This window comes from Perognathus longimembris, chromosome 3 (genome assembly GCF_023159225.1).
Source record: "Perognathus longimembris pacificus isolate PPM17 chromosome 3, ASM2315922v1, whole genome shotgun sequence".
In the NCBI taxonomy this organism is placed as follows: Eukaryota; Metazoa; Chordata; class Mammalia; order Rodentia; family Heteromyidae; genus Perognathus; species Perognathus longimembris.
In genome coordinates this window covers 46107603-46126065 of record NC_063163.1, presented here as the reverse complement: position 1 = coordinate 46126065, position 18463 = coordinate 46107603, and the positions used below count along the sequence as shown (strand labels likewise).

General features: G+C 38.9%; 1 protein-coding gene across 1 annotated transcript in view; it reads right to left on the bottom strand.

Moving 5' to 3' along the window:
* Wdfy2 (WD repeat and FYVE domain containing 2) overlaps window positions 1-18463 on the bottom strand; it is a 159424-nt gene that overhangs the window by 4669 nt on the left and 136292 nt on the right. Inside the window, exons 7-9 of the mRNA XM_048341437.1 lie at window positions 14425-14551; window positions 4986-5091; window positions 155-256 (exon numbers count right to left, since the gene is read on the bottom strand). Of these exons, the coding sequence (XP_048197394.1) occupies window positions 155-256; window positions 4986-5091; window positions 14425-14551 (335 nt within the window). The remainder of the gene's footprint in view (window positions 1-154; window positions 257-4985; window positions 5092-14424; window positions 14552-18463) is intronic.

Sequence of the window (18463 nt, the reverse complement as noted above, 5' to 3'; positions counted from 1 at the left end):
CAGTAGACTAGGGATGGGGTAGATCAAAGTGCGGTTAGAGGTTACTACAGGTTACCCCACCACAACTCCAACGGGGGTCACTACTTCTCCTGAGGCTATCAGGCTACATCATTTCCACACAATTATATCTTGATGAAACACCCACATCACCTACCTGCCGTAAGCCAATTTTCTTACTGTCCCACATTTGCTTGAAGTTCCAGAAGAAGGGCTGATCACACTTTTGGCAGGAATCACTGTCCAACCACTCAGGGGTCTGGTCAAATAAAGCACACAACAGGTCACAGTGAGGAGTGGTGTCAATAAAGGAGTCTGACACTGATGAAGCCTTCAGAATCAGGATGTGTTGCAAACAGAGGGTCTTATTTTTCAGCCAGTCCTTCAAAAAGCACACACTGAATTATTTCATATGTATCAGGCCCTAGGATGAGATGTAGTAGTGAATAAAAAATGCTCTACAATCAAGTCATAAAAAGATGAACAATTCTTTGGTAAGTCTAAGAGTAAGAAACCTGAGAAGTAGCACACAATGCAGAGGCTCTGACACAGGCTGGGGTTCTCTGCAAATGGGATGTCAGCAGAAGCCCTGATGTATGCAAGGAGGCTGGGAAGGGGAGCTGAGAGCAGCTAAGAGCGGTGGAGGGAATCTGGAGAGGGGTGGCAGGGCCAAGCCTCACAGGGTTTTGAATTTAGAACATTATCCTGTATTCTTTGATAGGAAGTGATTAACCTTTGCTCTGATTATGTACAGTGCTTAAAAACTGTTATTATAAAGGTGATGTACAGAGGAGTTACAGTTTCATAAGTCAAGTAAAGAGTACATTTCTTTTTGGACAATGTCACTCCTTCACTCTCTCCTAGTTTTCCCTCCCATCCCATCCACAAGTTGTGTACAGTATATTTTCAACATAGTGTCTAGGGAGTACCACTCCTTGCCCCTCCCATTTCTGTGCTACAATGCTGGAGTGATATAACCTGACTACAGTGCATACTTGTGGCAGGGCCCCATGGGAGGCTCTGTCATGGGTCATACAAGGTTCTGGCATCATTCACTATTTCCCAACCCATCAGAAATAAACTAAATATGTCAGACAGGTTTTAAAAGTGTGCTCTGCTTAAAGTTACTCTGTAGTGGATCTTTATAGATGATGTAAATGTTGACTGTGTTCAGTTCCAGAGGTTCACATTCAACACTGTAGAATTCATCACTTGACAAAGGAAATTACCTCCTTACACACAGCACTGTACTCAAGGAACAAAAATTCCCAATCCTAGGTTTCCTCAAAGGTAAACTGAAGGGAACAGATGATTTGGAACAAGTTTGAGAATTGTCCTCAATCACCTCCCTCCCCACATTCGCAGTGGACAGCAGCATAGCAGAGGTTCTGGATTCTGCCCTTAGCTCACAGGACTTTTCCTGAAGAAAACCTGCTGTAGAGCAGACTTTAGGATCGAGCCTCTTCTGTCCTCAGGGACAAATGTACCCAAAGGTACACATTTTCTCATAAAACAAGTAAAAAGGAAAATTTTAAGCATTTTCACCTATTTTTATTAAGACCAAGAAAAGTAATCCATGACTTTCTTTGTAATTTTTAGTTCTTGTCCAGTGTAAAGACATCATCTAACAATAAAGTTTTTAGCTAAAGACTATTTTACTTCTGAAACAATTAAATATTCTGTGGTTTTAAGAGCACAAAATATAGAAGATTTTTTGAAAGGAAGAAATAAAAACTCATTTCTTACACCAATAAATCAAGTGATGCTAATAGTACTTAATTAGTCTAGATCAATGAGGAACTTCTAGTGGCCTGAAAACACTGAACAAGCACCTCACATCCCAAGTGAAAAGCATTTGAATGTGCTATTTATACAACTAAGGAAGCAGTATCAATGTGTGCTTATGGAACAAATTCTCAAATATTACACTGTTACCATCAAACATGGAAAATGTTTAGCATAAATATAGTGAAGAAGCTCCTGGTATTAAGTAATGCATATGGTACAAAGTTAACAGACTAGGAGATATTTATATAATGTGCAAATAATGAAGAACTCCTGTATACATACATGGTATAAAAAGAACTTCTGCAAATGAATAAGGATAGCATATAAAACAGATGAAAATTGACAGATATAAGAGATATGAATATGTCAGTTAAAGACAGAGGAGCCTGAATAGCTAAACTATATAAAGAAAAGCTAAAATTTATTGTTAGGCTGAGAATGTAAATAAAAGCAAGATATTATTCTACTTAAAGGCAAAATCAGAAAGGGACAGAATAAGTATTGGTGAGTATATGAAGTGTCAGGACAGGAAACTCTCTGTCTTCCAATAGCAGTATAACAGAATATAGTTGTTTGGTTGCTAGTTAGCGAAGTCAAGATTACATCTGGATCAATCTCTCGTAGGTCTGTAAGAGGATATGGACAAGTGGTCATCCAGGTTCTGTGTGTGATACCAGAGAGTTGTGGTGATGAATGTGCCCTTTGCTTGGAAACAGAAAAGATATAACTGCTATATAATATGGGATTGTATACAGAAGCAGCTCAAGATATACACAATGGGATGTAAGAGCTCAAACAGCACCAGACTTGTATATATAACATCATTTATACAGTTTGAACACACACACACACTCTCTCTCTCTCTTTCTCTCTCTCTGTTAGCCACATAATCACATTTGCATCACAGTGGATGCCTACAAAGAGGGTATTGAGAAAAAATAAATTAGCATGGGTAACAGGATTCCATTTTTTTGTTAAAAAAAATTAAACGTGGGGGCTGGGGATATGGCCTAGTGGCAAGAGTGCTTGCCTCGCATACATGAGGCCCTGGGTTCAATTCCCCAGCACCACATATACAGAAAATGGCCAGAAGTGGCGCTGTGGCTCAATGGCAGAGTGCTAGCCTTGAGCAAAAAGAAGCCAGGGACAGTGCTCAGGCCCTGAGTCCAAGCCCCAGGACTGGCAAAAAAAAAAAAAAAAAAAAAATTAAACGTGTATGTGTAGAGAAAAACATAGCAATGATTGCCAAAATGTTAAGCGTGTTATTGTGAGGAACAATTTGTTAGTGAGCATTTGATCACTTTCCTATAAAAAAACATGGATTATAAATATTATAAAAGGTTGAAAAATGATAAACACTTGAAAAAATAGACTTCACTAACTATATGGACACACTAATAAATGGGATACCAACTCATTCTGCATTCAGCCACTCAGGGTCTCCCATTGCCCACCCTTTGCTGTCCCTTGTCTGCTGTCCTCTCATCTGTGACTGCTGCAAGGCTGCTAATGAGCACTAACACACAGGCCTGACCTCTCCAGTTCACTGTGCACTTGTTTTTGGTGTTCCTTGGCCCGCAAAGCTCATGAAGCTCCTGGTCAGAGCATGGCAAGGCCCCATTGTCCTTTCAACACCACATCCTTCCACAAACCCTATCCGGAGAACATCAGCCAACTATGCCCACACCCTTTTCAAAATACCAGCACTGATTTTCAATTTCACAGCAATTGTATTACACAATTTCATGGCATTCTGAACTTTCCAGAAAGTGTCAGCACTTCTAGTTAGGGACAGATTCATTTTATGTCTCAGGCCTGCCAAAGTGAGTACCTTTCAGCTCATGGCCACAGCCAGGAAGCAGTTTATTAGGTAATGAGTTACAAAATTGGTTTCAGGATATTTAGGTTAATAAGATGTTTGCAAAAGATGAAAGGGACCATTTTCACTGCTTAGAGTCTTGATTTAAGATTTCTAAGTCATCTACAAATATTAAGTGCCCCTATATTTGCGTGTCAAGAAACATAATTTAAGTAAGATGGCTCAAAGGACCCCCCTTCAAATACCTGGTTTCATCTCTGGAAATCACATTATTATGATCCTTTGGATCTTTCTTCCATAAATAACAACAACAACCTCAAACAAACTAAACCTCCCAGAAACAAAGCTAAACCAGATGTGGCTGTCCCTCACCCAAAGCAGGCTACCATGTAATGCAGAACCTAAGCCAGGACACAATCTCCAGTTCACAGGGGAGTCTGGTTACCATGATCAGCCCTCATTGAAACAACCCTGGTTTTATATGGATGGTGCCAAGTATACTTTTCAAAAGCAATATTCAACAATTCCCTACATCTAACAATAATGATCATTTTAATTAGTTACTAATAGAACTCCTGTGGATTTATAGTTTGAGCAAATAAGGCTTTAATCTTCTTAAACATTTAATTACTGACATTTGAAAGGCATTACATTGTGGGTAAAGGCAACTATTCTCTTGAAAAGAGAATGCGTGAGGGCAAGGAAAGAATTGTGGAAACCATGTTTATCCTTGAAAAGTGTTATTTTTTTTACATAACTCTTATACATGTAAGAGATAAAATAAAGTGCACTGAAACAGGGCTAGTCTATCTAGTGCTATGGAAATATGGACAATTTCAAAGGAGAAATTCAGTAAACATCCTAGGAGTTAAGATGCTTATAGATTAAATGCAAAATTCATTTTTAAGAAAACAATGTGGTAAAGTGCTCAATAAGGACCCAGTATACATGCCCTAGAGACTTTCTTAGAACATGACTCTCAGAGAGCACAAAAGTATTATTATTTCTCATATTTCTATTAATACCAAATCACATAAATATGTGGTTTTCTGTTTTCAGTCTTTCATACCAAAGTGTTAATCACCAGAAAATAGATGGTTCCTTTTTCTTACCTGTACTTTGCTGTGAATGGTGTAACAGAGTTAAAATAGAAACAGCTTAGTTTCAGTTGAAATTGTCATGGAATCTCTCTTACATTAATGTTACATGCCAATTTGTGAGGGGTAGAAAAAAATAGTAACCCCTCTTATACTATAATTTTTTAATTTTCTGACACAATGCATCTCATTTCATGGTTTAATCATCAAAGGAATAAGAACTAAGCAGGAGGGGTGGTGGAGTGAGAACTGGAGGGCCCAGCCCAGCCTTGGGTGACACCCACCTCTTGCCTCTCCACATCCATGTTCCAGACAACAATGCCACCATCACCAGCGCAGGAGATGAGCTGTCGAGTATGCTGTGCATAGGAGAGGGCCTGGACTTTGTCACTGTGAGAGAAAACCAGGGGTTGGTGACAGTTTAGTACAGCAACGATAGGCAAATGTCAGGAAATGCAGCAAAACTGGCCAATGTGTAGACTCACGTCTGAGCACCAGCTATGGATCCTAAAAATTGCTGGCATCTTAATATGATAATAGATTTAAGTCTCAAGGCTGCTCTGCCTTGCTTAGGCCCCAGGAGTAGACAGTCTTTATCAGTTACCAATTATCAGTTAACAGATTGTTAAACTGGTTATCACATCTTAATAGTTCCCTCCTTAATTAGTTAAAATCTGTGGTACACATTCATTTTTTTTAAACGTTATAGTACACCAAGTCTTTACTTTTGAAATGAGGCTTATGGTCTCTGACTATAGTGTGATGGTATGCTTTGTACTTTCTGTGGAATTTGCCTAAAGTGGATTGAAATGCCCACTGGCTTCAGCTGGCAGTCAGTTATGCTGCTCAAGTGTGTGCCTCAGGGAAACGAGAGCCCAGGCAGGTTTTTGAGGCTCTCAGAGTGAATCGGAGCAGTAATAACTTGAATTTCATTGACTTTCTAATTCCCCAGCTTTTTTAAATTCCCTTTCTCCCAGTACTGTGTTTTACTTTTCTTTCTTGTTCACGAATGGCTGACCAGTTATTCCCCATTGGTGGTAAAAATGATGGAGAACTCAGTTACAGGTTGGTAATTTGCTGATTGCTAGCAGTGGATTATTGGGATCTATTTATTCCCTGTTGGGTGAGACAGAAACAGGAATCTGGATTCTTGGTTGTTTTCGCTTGTATGACTATTCATATCATAAAAGCTCAAAATCTGAGCTCAAATCAATTAAGTCTTATGCTTACTGGGAAGGAGGACTTTGATATCTAGATAAATACTTAACATATGTGTGTTTATGCCCTTTGGTAGTATGCTAAAATGCTTGCATGTGACAGACAATTCTCCACTGTCATATTTTCTTTCCTCCAATTTTATCTATAAAATGTAAGTTTCTTATAGTGGTAATCACTATAATTAAAATGAGTGGTTAAGAGTACAGCAGGTAAGAAAAAATGAAAAAGAAACACAAGTATCTGTGCAATTTTGTTTTTTGAAAGAAAAAGTAATTCTCTCTAAGTCAATGCTTCCCAACCCTTTTTGTCTCAGGATCCACTTATATTCTTATATTATTAGGTTTGAGAACATGAAAGTACTTTAGTTTAAATGAATAAAAACTACAAATATGTATAGTATTTTAAATTAAACCTAACAAACTGAATATTCATTCACTTGAAAATTGCAACAATAAATCTATTCCAATACCACAAATATACTGTAAGAATTCCTCCCTCCCTCCCTCCTTCCCTCCTTCCCTCTCTCCCTCCCTCCTTCCCTCCCTCCCTTCATCCTTCCTTTCTTTCCATGCTACACCATGCTACATAGTAAGATTAAGGTCAGCCTTAGCTACTAACAAGGCCCTGTCTCAAAAATCAAAAAGAAAGATGGGTACTGGTAGCTCATGTTTATAATCCTAGCAACTGAGGAGGCTAAGATCTGAGGATCATGGCTCAACGCCAGACCAGGCAGGCAAGTCCATGAGACTCTTATCTTCAATTAAGCCAAAAGCAAAAACAAAAAAAGGCAGAAGTGGAGCTGGGATAGCATCCAGGCCCTGAGTTCAAGACCCAGGACAGGCACTCAAAAAATAAGAAAAAGGACAGAGATGGCTATTCCCTTCTGCATCTATGAAATCACCCACCCTATTGCTTCTGCACAGTTCCCTGGTCCATTTGTGAGGAAATGATGGTGCTAAAGATAATCCTGAAGTGTCAATTTGTCCCAGAATATGAAATGCAGAAATGAAAGGCACAGTGAGGCCAGTGACTTCATTTGTTTTGGTTTATAATATCTGAATCTTCAAAAAGATTATGATTGTTCTTTCAGTTGTGATGGCCTGCTCCCCTAGTTTACTGATGGATGCCTTTGACTACAATATGAAAGCATGCACTTTCCCCCCCTACAGAAAATGCCTAGCTAGGGCTGGGAATATGGCCTAGTGGTAGAGTGCTCGCCTCGCATATATGAAGCCCTGGGTTCGATTCCTCAGCACCACAAAAAAAAGCCAGGAGTGGCTCTGTGGCTCAAATGGTAGAGTGCTAGCCTTGAGCAAAAAGAAGCCAGGGGGGCTGGGGATATAGCCTAGTGGCAAGAGTGCCTGCCTCGGATACACGAGGCCCTAGGTTCGATTCCCCAGCACCACATATACAGAAAAAACGGCCAGAAGCGGCGCTGTGGCTCACGTGGCAGAGTGCTAGCCTTGAGCGAGAAGAAGCCAGGGACAGTGCTCAGGCCCTGAGTCCAAGGCCCAGGACTGGCCAAAAAAAAAAAAAAAAAGCCAGGGACAGTGCACAGGCCCTGAGTTCAAGCCCCAGGATGGGCAAAAACAAACAAACTGCCTAGCTAGCAGAGCTTCTATGCACCACCACAGTTGTTTTCAGTCCTCAAATTAACTTAATGTCAATTATTTAAAAAGGGGGAGGGAACAAAGTACTCTCCTTGTGAAAAGGGCTCAATTCTTTAAATTGTTCTATTTTTAATGTTTATTTCAAAATGTTTTATTGCTATGTTGATGGCATAAATGGCCAAGTGTGGTTCCTTGAGCACCTGTGCTCATGTCTTAACCAGGTAGCTAAGACTCGTCTGACATCATTTTCAGGGATGCCTTTTCAAACTGACCCTCTTTTTGAAAAAATATTTAGGATAAGTTTTACAGCTAAAACTCTCTGATATTTCCCAGTGAGGTCCTAGAAAACCATAAAGATTTGTTCCATCATCTTATAAAAAGAGAGATTCTATATATGATTGCATTTGATGTGTTACTATTTTAAGAGTTGAGGCTGGGTTAGAGCATCTGGATAACTCATGCTGCAAAAACAGAGTTGTATAGATAGAGCTGTCATTTTTAAGTCAGTATTAGTAAAATGTTATTAATATATCTCAGAGATTCAGGAAGAACCTGGAGATTTGCCTATGTTCTAATTGTCTGTGATGTTTTTATATACTGTTCAAACCATTAGGAAACAGCTGTACAAGGCCATCTCAAAGGAGAATTTTACTTTCTCTCATTCTGGTATTATTGGTCACAGTGTCCAAATACTATTATATATTTACATTATACTATATGTATTATACATAAAGCATAGATATATAAACTAAATATATGGTAAATATAGAATAATTAACATATAATATTAATTATTATTAACAATAAAGTCACTAAGTCTCTATAAATATCCTGCTTGATAGCTCCGCTGTTAAGGGTAGGTCAGACCTTGTGACTTCTTATTAGACAGCCTTAGAGTTTCATAGAAAAGGACCCAATGTGTCAGGTATTTGGAAATACTGACATTTCAAAGAACAAACTCTTGGGCAGAGGCCACTGAGATGGCCCAGCTTAAGCAACTTTTAAGCTATGTCATTGGATTGAGTCAGAATTTCTTTTGATGCTGGACTTGTTTTACTTTGGATGCAGAATGGCTTCATGAACATGGACCATCAAACCAAAAATGTAGCAGAACAAGAACCAATTACAGTTCATTCATAAGACTGACAGATGTGATGAGGGAAAGTATACTGTGGATATTTGTCTAGAATACTGTTGATGTTGTCTTAATGGTCGTTTTCCTAGATATATGATGATGTTTTGTCTCTTACCTTACAATTTAGAGCTCTGTTTTTAAAATCTAAATCAAAACATTAAAAAATGACAGGCAAACTGACTAATGAATCAAGAAAATGTGGCATATACATATTTTATTAATAGAATTTTATTCCTCTATCAGGAAGAATGATATTATGTCATATGAAGAGAAAGGGATAGACCTGGAAAAAAATACATTGAGTGACATAATGGAGAGATAAAGGGCATATGTTTTCTCTCATATGTAGAAATGATATCAAAATATATGGAAACATATACAGAATCATATGCATATGTACATACTTGATTAAATGGACTAAAGTATGGTATATGTAGGGTATATTTTCATGGTATAATCTCTTTGAAAAACTGACAGTTTAACAAAATGAATATCTGGAAGTTGAAACACAGTTGTGTGGCCCCAGGTGTACAAAATAAACCCAAGAAGTCCTACATAGTTAATTAACATTTTACAGCATCAGTGTAAGTGTAACTAGGCCAAGCTTCATCACACCAGCCTCCTTTTTCAGTGGCCAGGAAAAATAATGTTGAGAAGCATAATGACAATGCACCCCTAATCCTTGGGAGGCTCAGAGGCAAAGAGGTATCACTTCTACCCACATAGTGAGACTTCCTCTCTCCCCTCCCTTAAAAAAAGGATAATAGTCTTTGTGATTATTATACATTATTATGATCATGGAGGAGCAGGAGAGAAAACTATCAGACAAATAAACAGATGGAATGGACAAAAATATTACTAGGCATCTTTTCAATGGAATACCGGATGCTGTTTAGTACAACCTTGTAGAGGTCATCTGATTCTATAGGGGTCTGTACTGTTCAGTAGCTTTAACTTACAACACTTTTCTATAGAAAACTAACTACTTCAAAGCAATCTTGTTTAGGAAAGACACCACTCTCCTAGCATCACCCCCCCAATTCAAGAAGCCAACACTAGGGGGCTGGGAAAGTGGCTTCGTGGCAGAGTGCTTGCCATCATGCCTGAAGCCCTGGGTTTGATTCCTCAGCTCCATATAAACAGAAAAGGCCAGAAGTGGTGCTGTGATAGAGTGCTAGCCTTGAGTAAAAAGAAGCCAGGGACAGTGCTCAGGCCCTGAGTTCAAGCCCCAAGACTGGCAAAAGCAAAACAAAACAAAAACAAAAAAGAAGCCAACAGTACACCACTTGCAAATTCATTTTAGCATTCTGCACTAGTAATGTATGGGTCAACTCTTTGGATTTTCCTTTGGACTAGTTGTAACATCTACTGGTTCTCTAATTAATAACAAATATAAAGTTTGTGTCATATACACATTTAAAAAGTATCTGTGTATGTATGTATGTGTGCACAAGTGCATGTGTGTGTGCTGGTACTGGACCTTGAATTCAGGGTCTTAATTTCTTTGCTTAAGGTTGGTGCTCTAGTGACTTCAACCATAGCTCTACTTCTGGCTTTTTGGCGGTTAACTAGAGATAAGAGTTTCACTTTCTTGCCTGAACCAACTTTGAACTGCAATCCTCAGACCTCTGCCCCCTTCACCATTATAGCCAGGAGCCACTAGTGCCTAGTGAAGTTATATTTTTTTAAAGTATGGTGTGCCACTATTCCAACACTCAAGGGCAAGATGGGAAGAGTTGGCTGGTAGCTGATCTGGATGATATATCCCTTGTTAAAGCATTCTGTGACACATCCATGATCTTGTAAAACCAAAATAAGTTACAGAAGGAAGGGCTTTGTCACGTATAGCTGGAAGCAATGTTCAGCAACAGATACATAATTTATGAGACGCCAGGACTGTTAATATTCCAACACAGAAGAGTAGAACACAGTGATGAATTCTGGATTCCAAGCTTCGTAATAAACCTGCTCAGGGACTTATTGATTTAGAATTCAAAACATCACCACCTTTCAGTTAAAAACTAGGTGAGGGAACATCCTCAGGCTCAAAGAATGAAAAGATACCTTCTTATATTCATGTTTCATCTGACATCAGTATGGCATTTATACTAGAAAGCATTTCAAAGCTGATTATTTTGTGGATGAGTGTGCTCCATGTTTGGCATGGCAAATGTTCTTATAAGTGCAGAAAACTCTTACTTTCCAAAAGCACCAGGATCTGCCATCTGTAAACACCACACTTAGTGGGACAGTCTAATTTTGTTTCTTACTAGTCCTAACACATGTCTGACAGGCTCAATTATATAATTAGAGGGACCAGTGCAAAATGAAAATACAGGGGCCTTTGTTTAAAAGTTATTAAGAATTATGAGCTGATGATGATAGAACATTAAGTCAAGCTTGGAACTCTTCAAAGAATGGGCCTTGTGTGACTGCACAGGTCACGTACCCATGTATATCCTGTGTCTGATGCTTACAAGCAGAGAAGCCTTTATTCTCTACAGAAACAGACTTTCAGACACAGGCTGACATCTGCCCAAAGGGCATTAAGCCCTCTTCCATTTCCCAAGAGAAGGGAGGACTTAAATGCTCAGCATTTTTCATTTATGTGATGCAAATCTAGGTGATTTAGTGAAAAGTGAATCAGTTATTTAGCTGCTACCAGAGATCTTGATCTCCCATATTCATAAAGTCTTCCATGTCTCCAAGCCTAGAGAAGACTTGTGAGCACATGTTTCCAATCATATTTATACAAAAAAAAAGGTATAAAAGAAATGGGCAGTAGGGATCCTTCCTTCCTTCCTTTTTTGCTCTGTCCCTGACCTTCTTTTTTCTCAAGGCTAGCACTCTATTACTTGAGCCAGAACACCAATTCTGGCTTTTTCTGAGTAGTTGGAGATAAGAGCCTCACGAACTTGCCCAAGCTGGCTTTGAACCCGGATCCTCAGATCTCAGATCTCAGCCTCCTGAATAGCTTGGATTACAGGAATGAGTCACCAGCACCTGACTGGGATTTTGGTGGGTTTTTTTTTTTGTTGTTGTTGTTGTTGTTGTTGTTGTTGTTTTAGCTCCATTATGATATTATCAGCCCATTATCTTACTTATGATCTAGCTTGGACAAACTGTCACTTTGTGGCATGACTGGGGTTATGAAAATATATTTGCTGCAGCGGAAGTAAGAAGTTGCAGAGCCAGGAAGACACATGGATCTGTCCCTGGCAATGGAAGGCAGCCTCTCCCCTGAGGAGTCTAGTCTGCTCTTCCTGGTTTACAAGCTCACCAGGGTGACTACAGGAGTAGTCACCAGGAATCACTACCTACAGGGAGACTGGGCAGTAGTCATCCTGCCTGAAGAAGGGAAAACCAGTAATTGTAAGAGAGGAGGGAAAAGCCTTAGGCCTCAAGCCGAAAAGAAACCAAACAGCACAGGGCACAGTGGTGTCTATGTTTTGGCTGACATTCACCCTTGCAATTACAGTGCCTTGCACAGCTCTGGACACATGGAAGAATCTGGCCCTGGCTGAATTAAAGACCTTTGGTATCAGCTGTGGCCTGAAGACAGAACCTGAAAATCCTAATCATAAAAGTGCTATTTCACCTCTCTCTTTCATGGGACAATTATAAGATGAAACTGAGGTTAGCTCTAGGTTTTGAAAGCTCTTTGCTAAAATAATAAGCACTATTCAAACACCGTATGTTCCACTCCAGTGGCTCATTTCCAGCGCAGGCTGTTGTGGAAGGAATCACAGGACTTCTCTTCTGCCTACTTTGCTGCTCTCTGCCCCTTCTTTCCACTATTACTGTGAATCCCATTCTGCTTCTTCCAACAAAGCAGCCCCCACATGCCATCTCAGGCAGTAAGACTCACATTTACAGTGGCCCTGACTGATCTAAAAAGTTCACTTCTCTATCTGGCTTTCCACCAGGGCAACTCCTCTCAGCCTAAGACTTTCTGATAAGACAACCTCACTTTGTTACTGAACTAAACTAAATAAGCATCCAGGCAAAAGCCTGCTACAATTGTTTTTTCCTGTTTAAATCCAGGTCTGTCTGGTGGCTCCCATCACAGTGCCTGGAGACTGCTGGTAGACAATCTGAGGCTGTGATCCTATGGGCATGGACTCTAAGTAACATCTACTCCATTTCCCAACAGGTCATGGCTGTTTGTCTTATAAACTGGAAGACATATCTGTTTCAGTTTCATTTATGTGCTCAAATGTTATAGCTTTTCCTTTCTTAAAAAAAAGTAGGTTTCTCAGAATCACCTCTTACATATGAGTGAAAAGCTTTATGCGCAGAATTGCTGGTGTTGAACACTGGTATAGTTGATCATTTTGAGACCATGCAAGATCAAGTGTAATCTTTATTAACAACTGTATAAAAATAAAACTAGCTAGGAGCTAAAGTGAATGAGGCCAGCATATGTAACTGATCTTCAACCTGCATTTGCTTTCTCTGAGAGAGACTGAGTTGGCAGGAATTATCTGGCAGATTAGAAAATAACTGTTATTAAATAGAACTATATTTTCACTTCTTTTTTCCCCTGTACTTGACATGGATGACGTCAACTACTACATTACCAAGACGATGTCCACTTGCTATGGAGATAAACATAAGGGCATGATGCCTCTAATGAATTCAGCAGGCCTGAGTGGCCCCAACGTCAGAAGAGGCCCCCAGACAACAAAGTGTTCTCTAAGGAAAGAACAGCTTAGTGGTTACTTCTCTAACACTAAGCTAATACTAAAGTAATTATTTATGGTTGGGCCCTCTAAAACTTATTCATTATCCAATAATTCCAGATTGTAGCTATAAGAACTTAGAGAACATTTGGAAACTAGTATTTCTAGACAGATTTACAGAAAAGGGTAATAATGCTATTTAAAACCAGCTAATTTATGGAAGCATTACTGTCATTTGTTAATGGTTGTCCAGCTTGCTTGGAGTATCCTTTTGAAATGGCACAAGTAAAACACAAATTCAGACTGCTTCTGGAGTTATAAAATAAATCTGACATTTTCTTCTGCAAAAAAGAACAGGTTCTGCCCCCAGGGACAGCAGCGGTGAGGTGGCTGTAGGTGGTCTAAGAGTCATCAGGAGAGTTGTCTAGCCTGTCACAACACAGGTCCCCTCAGCTCTAGACCAGCAACCAGAATCCCAGCCCAGAATCTACACGTTAATAAATCCCTCTGTGATTCCTTGTGCAAAGCAAAGCTAGAGACCTGCTCTAGGGAAACACCAGGCTTTCTCTGCTGTCTTCAGTCCCCAGTCCCCCACAGCCCACCCTTTATAGAACAACAACCCTAAAAGAATCAAGGTAAGCTTTCAATAAATACTTGGTGAAGTACAAAATGTACTGGGTAAGGCATTCTCTCTCCCCTCTTCCTCAAGCTGCCAGGAAGTGTGAAGTCACATTTGAACTCAATTACAGAAATGTTGTAGGCCTTTCTGACTCATGTTTTAAAGATCTTTTTTTCTCTCTTAAATTTTTACTCTAATATTCTGCCTGCCTCTGATTTTTACCTTTATTTATTGCTGCCACTATTTTACTTTATGATTTTTGTAGGCACTCAGGTCCCCTGTGGAATAAATGCAGTATTAACATGTTAGTACACTCCTGTGAGGACATAAATCAAGGTGGCTGTTCTGCTCTATTCCTTCCTGCACCAAGGTCCTAACATGGGGACTAGACCCAGATCCTTTGTTCTGCCTTTCTACTAGAATCATTTCTAAGAATCAAAAAAGCACTAGCAGTCTTACTTGTGTCCTCGGAGTTCGATGGCTGTTCCTTTTCTCCCACCCATGTCCCACATGATGACGGAGTGATCTGAACTGCCAGAGAACAATACCCTCTGGACTGGGTCCCAACAGAGAGCAGTCACTCCACCTGAGAACAGATATCGTGGGATATTAGAAACAATAATGTTAACAAAAAATGATAACACAAAGGAATAAAAAACCAAGGTAATTCCTGCAAATAATGATTGCTGAATGAACAGAGGAGTAAGTTTCAGAAAAAAAAAAGATTAGCTATAAAAAAATCTTACTCTTTAAGCATCCCTCAGCCCCAAATCATATAATAACAAATACTATAAGGACCCCAAAGTTATATATCAAAGGAAGAATAAGTTCTGGTACTGTGTTGTACAGTAGAGTAACTGTAGTTAATAATATGGTTTGTATATCCTAATATAGCTAGAAGGAGGATTTTGAATGTTCCCACACAAGGAAATGATAACTGATGAGGCACTATGCTAACTATCCTTATTTGATCATTATACAGTGTATACTCTATAATATATACTGTAGATCATAAATATGTACAATTATGTGTCAATAAAAAAGAACTGAGCATTTTTTAAGCTTCAGTTTGTTTTCATCTATTGTTTTCAGGGTGGAAGGTAGGCAAAGCTTAAGAAAATATGAACTGGGCACTGGTAGCTCACACCTGTAATACTCACTGTTCAGGAGGCTAAGATTTGAGGACTAGGGCTCTTGCCTAGGCAAGACAGTCTGTGAGACCTTTATCTCCAATTAACCACCAAAAGGCAGGAAGTGGAGCTGTAGCTCAAGTGGTAGAGCAGCAGCCTTGTAAAGAAGTGAAAGTACAACATATAGGCTCTGTATTCAAGCCCCAGCACCGGTGTACTATATGTATGTATACATATATATGGATCATTTCACTTAACACAAATTTTCTCATATTTGTTTCTGAATTTTTTAACATCAGAAATATATAATTATGTTTTTTTATAATATCATTCTAACTAGGATGAAAGGACATCTCATGTGGTATTGATTTGCCTTTCTTTAGTGAGCAGTGATGCTGAAGAATTTTTTTTCCCTATTTCTGCTGGTCATCTGTATGTTGTCTTTTGATAAATGTCTACTATATATGATTTTTTTTTTTTTTTGCCTGTCCTGGGACTTGAACTTTGGGTTTGGGAGCTGTTTCTGCTCAAGACTAGAGCTCTACTACTTGAGCCATAGATCCACTTCCAGTTGTTGTTTTGGTAGTTAACTGGAGATAAGAGTCTCATGGTCTTTTCTGCCCAAGCTGGCTTCAAACTTCGATCCTCTGATCTCAGCCTCCTGAGTAGCTAGGATTACAGACATGAGCCAGCACTCAGAGACATTTATTTTTTGGTGATACTTGGTTTAAACTCAGGGCCTTGTATTTGCTACTTTGGTGCTCTCCTGCTGAGCCATCATTACTCTAGCCCTTTTTTAAAATTTAAATTTATTATCAAGGTGATGTACAGAGGGGTTACAGTTACATACATAAGGTAATAAATGTATTTCTTGTCAAACATTGTTATCCTCTCCCAACTCTAGCCTTTTGTACTGGTTATTTGTGAGATAAGGTCTTGTTTCCAGCCTGGGTATGTACCTTTATCAAAATATGCCTGTTTTAGGCTTCCTATCTTAGTAGAAATAACAGATATGGATACCCAGTATCCTTCCATCAAGATGATTCTCAGAATTTTCTGCTCAGGTTGGCCTGGAACTGTGATCCTCCCAATCTCAACTTCCCACAGAGCTTAGGCTACGTGCTTAAACATTCTTCCCAGGTTGGCCTGAAAATGCAATCCTGTTTTCACTCTCCCAAACAGCAAGGGTTATTGATCAGCATGAGCCAATGGTGTCTGGTTAGACTTTTAAAAATCTTGAACATCATATAATTAGCCCCTCTCAGTATTAGAGTTAATATTTTCTCTTTGGTAATCTGAATTTACAGACTCCTTTTGAATCAATTACACCCTTAAGTGTCAGTATTGTCTACGGTAATATGGCAGATATAATAATTAATACTACAATCACTATAACTATTATTATTACTAATGGTAATATCAAACTAACCACAATCCCCTTTATAGGTGAGAATTTGTGGTGAGAATTTGATTAGATCAGTTACAACCTATAAATTGCAGTGCAGAGATATGGATTGGTAGGATTACTCTAGTAATCACTATCAGTGGTAATAACCTGATAAATCAAACTCCTTGTGTGGTAAAAACAGTTATTAACTTTTTCCATATAAAATGAACATAAAAATATTCATGTCAGAAATACTCGCTTTTACATTAGTGAAAATATTTTATTTATAGAACATAAAATAACATCAGAATGACACTTTCAAAATTTAGATGATCAATTTGTCTTAGTGTTTAAAAGCTTTTAGAGAAATTTCTCTCATATTTGTCCCAGATTTTTAAAATATTATTGTAAAGGTAATGTACAGAGGGGTTACTATTTCAGGTACTGTAAGTCAGGTAATGAGTAAATTTCTTTTAGGACAATGCCACCCCCTCTTTCGCTCTTTCCCATTTTGTCCCTCCTATCCCTGTCAACAAATTGTATAGTTCATTTTCAACAGTGCCTACTGAGTACTGCACTACTGCATTTGTTTACCCTTTGTCCCTCCATTTCTGTGCTCCTCCTTATCCCCTGAAAAGACAGAGAAACAAATAAGACAAAAAGAAAACAAACCTCTTGTTTCTATTTCCTGGACTTCATTTCAGTATTTTATATGATCAGAGGCACCAAGGCATTACGCCTTTGTGTTCCTCCCCTAAGAGTATCCTCCTCCTTTGCTCCTTTGGTCTCACTGTGTGTGAATGCCTACAGTCCTGTATAATTTATCATGTCCTAGTGAATTTTAGATCTCACTTGCACATATTAGAAAAACCATGAGTTACTGGTCTCTCTGAGCTTGGCTCACCTCACTTACTACTCTGGATCACACTTACTAGCTTCTCTACCCACACATCTTTCTGCACTAACACATTCCTATTCATGGAAGAATGAATCTTGCCTAAATACCATCTACTTAAGAGATATCTTCCTCCACTACTCTTTTTTTAATTAAATTTTATAGACAAGGTGTTGTGCAAAGGGGGTACAGTTACATAATAAGCCAGTGAATACATTTCTTGTGATATCTTACTACTACTCTTATCACTCTCTGCCTTATACTTTATTTTTTCTTCCCCAAATAGGTTGCTTGTCTACTACCCTAATAGAATATCAGCTCTGAAAGGATCAGCACAGGGGCTTAGTCACCATACTACCCTCATTCTATCATAGCCCTGTCCCACCAGATTAGAAATCTGCTTGACAGTAAACTTCGGGTTCTGCATCTTTGTATCTGAACACAACACACAGCGCCTAGTATGCAAGAGGTATTCAACAAATGCTTACCCAACTAACCTGGTCTACTGGACAAGAGAGAGGAATGGGGGAACAACAAGCATGACAGCCTCTGGCTGAGGGGAGAAGAAGAAAGTGCTGCTCATGGAAAGCACTGTCCTCATCCTGGAAGTACTGGATTTGAACTCAAAGTATCATGTTTGCTAGGCAGGCACTTACCACTTGAGCAACTCTTCCAGCCCTTTTTGCTTTTGTTGTTTTTTTGAATATGGTTTTGATTTTAGCCTAGTCTGGCCTGGACCACAATCCAATTGTTTATGCTTCCTATCATAGCTGGATTGATAGTTGTGTAACATTGCACCCAGATTTTATTAGTGAACTCACTGTCCTTCAGAGGATTCTATTACAGGCATGAACTACCATGGCAAATTCCAGAATGTTTAAGTAAGTTTTTGCAATTACAGTTTTTCTGCATTATTATATGCACACGAACATTATTGTTAATGGGTGGATAATGACCTACAATAAGTATTCATATGAACTTATTCCACCTTTTATTAACTTTTAAATATTGTCAAATTTGCTAAGGTGAACATCTAACACGCACAACTTTAATTCCCATTTCTTTACTATTTTAAAATTACAGATG